The 11,136-nt window shown below is 42.1% G+C and overlaps 1 protein-coding gene across 1 annotated transcript in view; it reads right to left on the bottom strand.

The window, feature by feature from the left end:
• Positions 1–3,299: 3,299 nt before the first annotated feature.
• Positions 3,300–11,136, bottom strand: part of LOC111873308 — a 17,580-nt gene continuing 9,743 nt past the window's right edge. Inside the window, exon 3 of the mRNA XM_023867916.2 lies at positions 3,300–6,857. Within this exon, the coding sequence (XP_023723684.1) occupies positions 4,590–6,857 (2,268 nt within the window). The 3' untranslated portion in view covers positions 3,300–4,589. The remainder of the gene's footprint in view (positions 6,858–11,136) is intronic.

Below are 11,136 nucleotides of genomic sequence, written 5' to 3'. Positions count from 1 at the left end.
ATGAAGTGACTGGAGGCCGGAGGAGACTGTATAGTAAGGAGATTCATAACGTATACTCTTGGCCAAATACAATTAATCAAGTCGAGGAAGATGAAATTGATGACGCAAGCAGCAAGTTGGACAGAAGAGGGCTCATACAGGATTTTGGTGAGAAAGCCAGAAGGAAAGACCCCACTGGGAAGACCAAGACGTAGGTAGGAGCCCATCTCAACAGCGTACTTCATAGTCTGTGTATATAGCCCTCTTGTCGGTAAAAACGTTACCGAGCAACGAATACACACGTAACAATAGAATAATTGTTGATCGTGTCGATTTCTATGCGATCCGTGTCGTATCAAGGGAGTAGGCGATTAGCTCTTCCCTGAACTTCTTGATTGAGTATCTATTACCGCACGCTACTTCATGTCTCTAAAGCAAATAGCGCTATTTTCGCTTAGCAAACCTCTATGTCCGCCATGTTGTATAATCAAACAGAGGAAATTAAAGAGTATGAAGTTGTAGAGGCTTCCAATGTCCTATTTTGTTTTTTAATTCTGTCCCTTCTGTAGGAAGATCGAGGAGGAGACAGAGGAACATGCGCAGTTGTCGTTGTGATCGCTTAGGTCTAAGCATAATTTTTTACCTTCGTATATACCTTTTATACATGAGAAAGTATTGTAATCTCGAGATTTTGGGGGATTTACACTTTTCGAGTAACCTGAATACAAATGTGCCACTTTTACTGAATGTAGTGGAATTAGAGCCCCGTAATCAATGGAAAGCCGGTCACGTTAGCCGAGCGGTTTGAGGCATATACTGTCTTCGCTCGCTTGGAAACCGGGATCGTGGGTTTGAATCCCGCTCAGGGCATGGGTGTTTAGTTTGTGTATGTGCGTTTTTCTGTGTTTGTGTACAGTTAGAGACCTTGCGACGTGCTGATCACCCGCCCAAGGAGTCCTACCGAATGTGTAAGATCTAGAAAACCCGAAGTGAACGGAGAAGTTCATGGAGGTAGGCCTAGGCCCACTGGGGCTGTAGTACCAAGGGGGAAAAAGAAATTAATGTAAACCAATAAGAGTGGTATAATCTGATGTCATTATACTTCGATTCCTGTGGAAGTATGTACGGGGGAGAGTCAGTAAATAGGTGACAAATGGATATAAAACGTAAGATACTCAAACCTGATAAAAATGTATTTGTCGACATATCCTCCGCCCACATTGACACAGTTATCCCGTCGCTTTGTCATGGCGTTCAAAACCCGCAGCACACAAATCTTTTGACTGTTGTCTCAGCCACTTCCGCGCCTCCCTTTCATCATCTTCTAATTTTGATCGTCCTTGAGAGAATTCCTCGACCTAGCTCTGAACCCCTTTACATGAGAAACATTTCCGGCAGTAAACAGGAAATATTTCCTTTGCATTGAGTCCTTTTTCCCCGCGTAAATAATTCACAACAGAACGCTGCTCTTCTGTAGTACATTTCAGTAGCACTGACTACTACTGAAACCAGCCTTTGATCATTCTCATGCATGTCTGCTACCTAGACTATCCTGAAGTTGCACTGTGCTGTTGCCAAGTGATTTACTTACATCCTCATGGAGCTTGGCCTTTCTTGAGGGCCCGCCAATTCTGCATCTACTCAAGAATTTCACAGCATTTAATGGAACCCGAAGGTTCATTACCGTATTCAATAGAGCCATCCATTGGTTCCTATTCTGAGCCAGATGAATCCATCCCATCCTATCTAAGATCCATTTTAATAATATCCAGCCACCTACGGCTTGGTCTTCCCAGTGGTCTCTTTCCTTCTGCCTTTCCCAACAATATCCTATCTTCATTCCTCGTCTCCTCTATTCGTGCTACATGCCCCGCCCACATCATCCTTGAATTGATCATTCTTATTATACTTGGAGAAGAGTACACGTTATGAAGTTCTTCGTTATGCATTTTTCTCCAACCTCCTGTCACATCATCCCTCTTCAGTCCAAAGATTCTCAACACCCTGTTCTCATACAGAACCACAGGCAAAATTATAGTTTTGTATATTCTAATTTCTATGTTTTTGGACAGCAGACGAGACAACAAAAGGTTCTGGACTGAATGGTAGCAAGCATTACCCGAGTTCAATCTCCTCTTAATTTCCTCCTGAATCATGTTTTCATCTGTTATTGTTGTTCCCAAATATCTGAACTGTGCCACATTTTCAAAACATCTTTTTCCTGTGTGGAACGAGCTCGACTACCGCCTGGTCATGTGTCGTGTGTCCAAAGGGGCACACACAGAACATTTGTAAAGTGTGAAGAAAAGTTTTTTGAGTTTACGGTTCTTTTTATATATCAATCATATTCGTACGTGTAATGCTTCGGAACATATAAATCGTTTATAGTAGCTCTGTATTTAGAATTCTATTTAAAATGAAAAGTCATCACCATTATAAGATCCTTTATGTAATCTTGTTGTGTTTCTGGCAACCCTGCGTCGAGCAAGTCTATCGGCACCATTTCTGCCACAGCGTGTGCTCACTTCGTGTGTGTGTCACATTTTGGTAGCTCTCGCAATGTTTCAAACCTTTTCATTATTGTTATACCTGTAATGGTGATGTGTGCTCAGTGATCTTTGATGTTACTATTGTAATTATTTTGGGCTGCCACGAATCGAGCCCTTGTATGACCTCTAAGTGTTCCACATGCTTCTCGCGTTAAATCAAAAGCTAGAAATGATTAAGTTCAGTGATGAAGGCATGTCGAAAGCCGAGATAGGCCGAAAGCTAGACTTCTGATAAAGGAATGGAGGGTTTGAGAGGATTGGCTCCAGTTTTGATATAAATTCTATTGTGGGTAAAATGCTGTCAAACAGCATCGCATGCTACAGAGAAATCTGTCGTGAAGGGAGGAGTCAGTCGATCCAGCAAACTTCCCTGTTGTCTTATGTTAAGAAATTGCCACAGGCACTGCAACCTTCAGCAATCAAAGGCCATTGAGTGTGAGGTTGGAGAAATGGAAGTGCTATGTATGGAAATGGGATTTATCGCAATATTTTCAACGGAATTTTAAACGAATGGTTCAGTTTATGTTGAAGTGTTGATCTTTTCCAAGAAAAACCAACATTGGTGAACCTGTGAAGCCATCCTTCCAGAACTTTTCCAGTTCCTGGTGTGTGTAATGGGTGAATCTGTGACATCTGCGGCCCTCAATCATTATTACGTGTATACATACATATGCAGGTTCTTAATTCTGTCTCGTGGAATACAAGGCTTAATATCCCAGAAGATAGAACTGCCTCAATGCAAGGTATTCCCTTGGCAACCAGAACAGTGAATTAAAGTTGAAATTAAACAGATTTATTCAGCATGTCAAGGAATACATCATGTAATACAAGAGCCCACTTGGTGCCTATGTTTTCATATACATAAAGTAAGACATTTAAAATCTGACGTTTATTTCATTTAAAGCATATTGTCATTAGTACTCATATAACATTCTTAAAACGGAATCAGAACATAGTAAAAGAACACACGGTTGCAGAATTTGTGTGTTATATGAATAAATTACTCACAACTTTAGTACATTTCAAAAAATGTGAAAACCAACAAACATGGCCATGTAATCTTCACTTCTGCTGCCCTAAACACATAACGTGACACAGTAAAACCATATTCTTTAATTTAATTGATTTTATGCTATGAAAAGTTAATTGACAGCAATTAAAAACATATTCAGTGCGTCTGCAAATAATCACTAGACAATTCTACTCTTGCATGATCCATAGCCAGGGAGCTAGCTCATCAATATAAACTATATATATACCTCAGATACGGAAACTGATCGCACTGCTTTTATTTGTCATTATTCAATGTAAACACTGCATGCAGTACAGAGCAGAAGGAATGCCAAAGAGTTAGATATTCTACATAGGTTTAAACTTCTCACATGCAAATGAATCAAGTCAAGGGATCCTAAAACTATCGTTAAAATATGACTTTTAAATTTCTCCTGTCAGTTTTATATGCGATTTAATATAATGTGATTTTTGTGTCTGTTTAATTAAAAACTAGAAAGCAATATCAAACCTTGATTTTTAATTTAATTAAAATTAACGTTTTTTTATTAAATTAAAACGTGTTTTAAATATATAAATAGTTGACTACATTCTGAGGAATTGTGTCGAAATATTGGTACACCTGGCTAGCCCTGAAGATCGGTTCACAAAATAAATCAACATAATGTAAAGCTAAGTTAGACTCCTGTCAATAGGATACGGTTAACTCCTATGCGCTTTTAGTAATTTGGAACATGCGCGCGTCTGGAAGGTGGGGGATCGACTTCATCTAACCAATCTGAGCTCACCGCGATATATGATCATTATTTGAATTATTTAATGACTGCGATCCAACTGGTATACATGAGCTCATATGATGGAAACACTGGCAGGCCAGATGTGAGAACTTAACTCTGTACTCATCCAAGAAAAAAGAGATTTCGCGTCTGTACCCTCTTGCATGTCTACGCAGGTTAATGTGGCACCCCGTGCTTCCATCTAACGTTTGCTGTTGACATGTCTCGTTCGATATTAGCACTGACGGGAGGATGTAGTCGATTCTTTCAGCCATTATGGAGATAATCCTGATATTGACACGAACATGCTTATTTTATCATATAATACGTATGGTACCAACCTTTCACTACTAACAACCAGGCACCCTTGAGCATTGAAAACGTCTTTAAAAGGCTCACTAATCCAGTCCGTAACAGACGTAAAAGTAATGGAGCGAACTTTTCTGTCTAATGAAGAAATCTCTATTGAGTACTTGTATTTCTTCTTTGTAAGACCAACCTGCTGTACAACTGCGTACATAATACCTGCCTGTGAAAAATGTTTATAGTAGAGAAATATTTCTCCCTGAAATAATATTAAAAAAGCTTTATCTTGAAGAGAATTGCAAGGAAAAGAAAAGCATTTCTTCAAAACATCCTCATGGATGTTGTCCACGTGCTTGTATAAACAGTGGAAGGGTCCAACCCAGGGGCACGATTTTTCTGGAATCTTCTCTAAGGGGCAGGTTGTGTTAACATGTTTGTCTTCCTCTTCGTCAAAATATTCTTCATCTGACGCAGACTCATCTGAGTCCCACTCATCTGTTTCCTCCTCAGAAGAAGAATGTTCACGTATTGCTACAGACATTGCTAGATTTCCACTTTCTATTTGAGGACCCAAATCTGCATGAAGAACCATGCATCTGCGATTATCGAAAATGGGCCCAAAGGGTTCGGTAATCTTATATGCATTAAATTCACATGTTATGTCAAATTCTTCAGTCCTCGTGCTGAGTTTTACCGCGTATCCATATTTCCGATTCGTAAGGCCAACTTGCTGAACTATTACGAACATGCCACCACTCTGTGAAGGTTGTTTATAGTACAGAAACATTTCGTTATAAGCCAACACCAACAAAGCTTTGTTGGTTAGAGACTGACATCCGAAAGTACAGCCTCTGCTCAGAACGTCTCCATGCTCGCCTTCAACGTGTTCCTCTAAATTACTGAGTTTACCAAGCCAGGAGCAGAAATGGTCAGAAACTTTAAGCAAGGGGCACGTAACAGCAGAATTCATATCAATGCCTTCCATCTGCGCATGTGTCAACACTTTCTCTATTTTCACTGCCATTGCCATTTTGTCTCCTCTTATGAAAGGCCGCAGACGTTCTTCCGTTATGGCTAGGCACTCGCCAGATTTTAAGACTTTGTCAAGAGGTTTACTAATCTCTTGCACAGCGAAGTCAAGGATTATTTCGTCTGTGTAATCGTCTCCCAAAAAATTGACTATATACCTATATTTTTCTCTGGTAACACAAACTTGCTGTACAATAACATACATAACACCATACGATGAGATATGTTTGTAGTACAGGAATATTTCGGTATAAGCCAACACCAACAAAGCATTGTTGGTAAGAGATACACATTCGAAAACACAGCCTCTGCTCAGAACGTCTCCATGCTCGTCTTCAACGTGTTCCTTTAAATTATCGAGTTTACCAACCCAGGTGCAAAAATGGTTAGAAACGTTAACCAAGGGGCACGTAACAGTGCCTTCCATCTGCGCATGTGTCAACACTTTCTCTGAATCAGCTTTATCTTCATGATGAGCGCTCATCTTCTTCTTTTTTCCCGTGTTATCTCCCTCAGTGACTTCAGTCGGCCTATTGCCATGTGTATAAGTTTCACTTATTTTCACCGTCATGTTTAATTCATCTTTTACTACGAACGGTATCAAAGTCTCCTTGTTCATATCCATGCACCTGCGGGCATCGAAAATGGTTTCAAGAGGCTCACTTGTCTTCTCTGTTTTAAAGCTGAAAGTAATGTTTACCACTGTTTCATACTCTGCCCGGAGTTCTATTGTGTACTTAAATTCCTTGTTAGTAACACCGACTTGCTGCACGACCGCGTACACTCTGCCAGTGATTGAAACATGCTTATAGTACAGAAATATTTCTTGTTTAAATAAAATTAGCAGAACGTTGTTCTGGAAAGAACCACAGCGGAAAATAGGGCATCTCCTCAGGATACCAAAGTGGGCTCTGGTGACGTGACGCTCTAAACTGTCCTGTGTTCCGACCCAGTTGCACCTTTTTTCAGGTATTTTGGACACTGGGCATATAATTGTAGAGTCTGAGACTTGTGGTGCTTCGCATTTCCTTCGCTGATGAGAATTACCCACACTCTTTTTCTCTTCCCCAGCAACATCTTGTTCTGTGTCTTTTTTTGAATCGTCTTTCCGATCCAGATGTGAAGGTTCTGCAGTGCCTTCCCTCGTGTCCTCTCCAGCGTCAATTTTCCTTTTTTTCTGCTTTCTCGCCTCCTTGTCAGTTTCTTCCTAAGGATATAAAGAAATATGTGTAAATTCATGTACGAGTACAGAATATTCCAGGAGGAAGGGTCACTATTCTGGGTGGTCGTAGTATCGGTCATTCTAAGCCAAAAATAAAAAGTATATTTTCATGATTGCCATGTAGATGTATCGGCGTGTGGATGTATAGATCCACATTTTTTTGACCTCGTCACTAGTTGGAAGTGAGTGGTCAGCTTCACGCCCCTGCCGCTTTATCCCTTGGGAAAGGGCCACCGGTACCCATTGGTTAGGACGGTAGGTGGACCCCAGAGTCAGTCTGGACGATTTGGAGGAGACAAAATTCTTGCCCCCATCAAGACTCGAACTCTGACCCATCTGTCGTCCATCCGTAGCCAGGCGCTATACCGCTTGCGCTATCCCGCCTCTATATTGCACCTAATTAAGGTATTCAAACACACTTTACGTAAATCTTCACAGGTCTCCTACGAACTTCCCGTTTCTGTCGCTCTTACAGTTACTTGAACACTGTCAAATATTGAAACTCACTAAACCGAACTGCTGACGTTATTCTCGTTATATAACTTCCGCACCGACCACGCAGAAGACAGCCTATATTGTTTCAACGTGTTTATCCAGCAATTGCATAGCAACGGTCACGGCGCCGACGGGATAGAAAAAGCCGCACTCCCATTGTTTTCTTGCGTGTATTCGGTCGCTAGGTATTTAACGGTCAGTTACCTAGCAACGCTAAGACTATCCACGTTATATTGCTCCCTCCTTATGGCCTTTCGTCCCGAATAGCCTATCAGTGCATCACCTTTCCTTTTCTTCCGAGGACTGTGCTTGAAACGTCTATTTTTTCTCTAGCTCGGTGTTTATTTGCTTCCCCAACCGCTGTACCCGCTCACTCCATCCTTAAGGCCAGCTCGTCCCTAGCGGTTCACTGCCAAGTTGCCGGGAGATCCAGCTGTATCACCATCATCCAAAGTTCTCTCTCTCTCACACCAGTGGGGGCTATATCTCCTGGAGTGGTCGGTTCTACCCCATATCCGGCTCTTACTCCCTATGCATTTCCTATTTTTTCCGTTTCGGAAAGTCGGACGTATCTCAACACAGAAATTAGCCTTCAAATCACTCCAAATATTGCACATAATTAAAGTCTTCAAATCACATTTTAAATCTTCACAGGTCTCTTAAGAACTTCCCGCTGCTGTCACTCTTACTGTTACTTAAACACACGGAAACACTGAAACACACTAAACTGAACTTAAAGTCGAAGTCACATTTTGACTGACAGTCAGTCATTAAGTCTTGGTTTCGATCCCCATCTTGGGGTCATGACCAGATATTTATTACTCTTTGACAGTTGAGGTCTTGTTTTTTGTGGGCGCCCTCTCTTACGAGAAGACGTGTCTGTCATGTGTGCATGCTGCTGGATCTTGCCAGCGCAGGCTTTCTCATGACCACATTTTACTGTCTCAGATTTGAGACTTCCGTTTTCGTTGCCTCCGACGACTCGCAGGGTCACGGTGGAGGTATTCGACTCCGCCCCTACAAAGGTTATTCTCGTTATATATCGTTGGAACATGTTTACCGAGCGAGTGCCGACCGCATAGAAAACGCCGCACTCCTTCTCTTGCCTTGCGTGTCGCGACATGTATAACTGTCAGTTACCTAGCAACGCTGTGTCTAGCCACGTTACAGTATGTATGTGTCTCCTATTCCGAATTGTTTCAGTGACAGAGAAAATATATTATGTACTGTTTCTAATACCGGTGTTCATTGTTAAAGGGACAAAGTTGGTACAGTTTACCTAGTAACGTGTAATACATTTTCGAAAATTTCTCTGTCGACATCAATGCACTTTGCAGCTCGTGTGAGGCCAGCGTACAGCATATCGGCATATTTCACAACAATCTAACAATGCCACTATCAACAGTCACAACGCAAACTGACGCATGACAGCGATTAACATGCTTCAGAGCCTGGTGCAGTATGGCGGAAGGGAAAGATATCATTATCATCATCATCATCATTATTAGTAATCTGTCAGACGACAGGTCCACAGTCTCTTCCAAAACAAATCCTCCACTTAATGCGATCTAGAGATTTCTCCTTCAAATGACAGTATCCTCTTCTGTCCTCAAGGTCATCTAGCATCTTCTTACGTCTTCTTCTTCATCTTCTTGTCACTTCTATCCGCTCCTCTATCTTTCCTTCAATAACTTCGTTTAGAAGGCAGTTTCTGCGTAAAACATGACCAATCCAATTAGCCTTCCGTTTTCTTATTTCATGTAGGATATTCCTCTGCTCACTGACTCTAATTAATATTTCTTCATTTCTCACATAATCGGTCCAGCTGATCTTCTACATCCTTCTCCAACATCTTACCGTCCCACCCAGTGAGGCCTCTAGCCACACCGGTTGGTCGCTACTCTTTACCGTCCTTCCTTTCCCTTGTCCTTCTCGCCGCTGCCGTGGTTGGTCGTTGAGTTTGCAGCTAGGTCGACTTTACCTGGCTCCACCGCTTCTCCAACTCCACCACTTCTCTTCACTGTGGAAAGGGATATCAGGTCCGGGACTTGGCCTGATTTGTCTATGGGCGCCAGCAACTGTGGGTACAGCTGCGAAGCGAAAGGAAAAGGTGGACGGGGTGGGAGCTGATGGTGATCGGGCTAGTCGTGGGAGGCGTGAGACTCTGGCTCAGGTCGTTTAGGGCCTTACTCCGACGAGGAGAAAAGAACACACTGGAAACACAGACACTTAGCACCATTTCCTTTATTGGTTTGTAATCTGGGCATCACTGAGATACAACTCAGATTGTTACTTTACCACACTCGGTACGGAAGGGCTCGGATTCTACCAAATGAACGGGTTGTCGTTACTTGGTTACACACTCCTGCAAGCCTTGTCACTTTGCGCCGTTAGCACTATTGCGTAGCACTTGGGGACTTGTACAGGTTACCGCTACCACTGCATGTGTGGGGTCTGAGAGGGTCACCAGTTCGCACTCGCGTTTCTTTTCAATATTAATTTTCCTGATTTAACTTCCAAACACGATTTTCATTTAACAGTCGATCGAGAGGGCTAGCTCCGCGTCCGCCGAGTTTAACTGTTGTTACCAGACTTTTTAAAAGAACTGACTCTCTGTTTTTGAAGATTCAGAGGTCCTGCGAAAATCTGGGGAACTCCTCGTTGCGATCCTCCAAATCTCCAGGTTGGCTGGATTTAGACAACAGGGGGAATGGTTCAATCGAGTTTCTCATTCCTCCAATGGTCACCTGTTTCGCGGCGAAAGTTGGGGTTCACTTGCTTTCACAGTCTTTCTGACCCGGGGTGGATTGAGAGGGTTCAATCTCACGGTCTTCTAAGGGTATGTCCATGACGAATTGGGTGTTGAAAATTAATCCCTTTCCGCTACTACTGAAACAGTTCGCAGCTGCTTTCTAAAAGCGGTTTTCAACATTTGGAGAGTTATGACAGGTCAGAGGGCCATCTCTCGACTTGACAAGAGGTTCCCTCCCGCGTCCTTTTGGACAGATTTCTCTTTTATTAGAGCATAGGGCTCTTTCTAAAAGTAGGGAGAGTGTAGGGCTGGTTTGGGTTTAAGTCTGGGGATTGTGACCCGTCATAAACTTTACCATCTCGAAACTGTGTAAGTAAACTTTCAAGCTGTTATTTCTTTAGAATTTCTCTCTCATTCCAAGATACCCACTCAGGTAGGAGGGAGGCCTGACTTCTCCTAGTGCCAATTGGGTTCAGGTCCCTCTGGTTTTTGTGGGGTGTGAGGTATTACCTCTGCTTTGATGTAGTGACAAGTACCGACATGTGAACAAAACATTGTAGTCCTTTCCATTGTATGGTTACAAACACCACATTTCGAAACTTTCCAGATGTTTCTGATCATCTGCCTTAAGTGTCCATGTTTCAACCCCATACAGAGTTATGCTCCAAATGTTGCATTTCACTAGTTTCTTCCTCAAATTTAAGTCCAATTTGCTGGTAAAAAGATTCTTCTTCTTGCTAAATGCAGGTTTTGCCATGGCAATCCTGGATTAATTTCACTAGTACATCATCCATCAGCTGTTAACAAGCTACCCAAATATTTAAAACATTTCACATTCTCCAGTTGTTTTTGGTCTATCTTTATTGTGACTGGGGTTGGTTGTCTCGAAATTTTCATTACTTTTGTTTTCTCCACATTCATTTCCATGCCATAGCACCTTCCAATTTCAATTAGTCTATCAATCATGCCCTGTAGCACAGTTTCTTCCTTAGCCATTAACACAAGGTCATCTGCATA

The sequence above is a fragment of the Cryptotermes secundus genome, unplaced genomic scaffold (genome assembly GCF_002891405.2).
Source record: "Cryptotermes secundus unplaced genomic scaffold, Csec_1.0 scaffold189, whole genome shotgun sequence".
Classification (NCBI taxonomy): Eukaryota; Metazoa; Arthropoda; class Insecta; order Blattodea; family Kalotermitidae; genus Cryptotermes; species Cryptotermes secundus.
The sequence above is the reverse complement of the archived record's forward strand: the minus strand, read 5'-3'. Positions and strand labels throughout refer to the sequence as shown.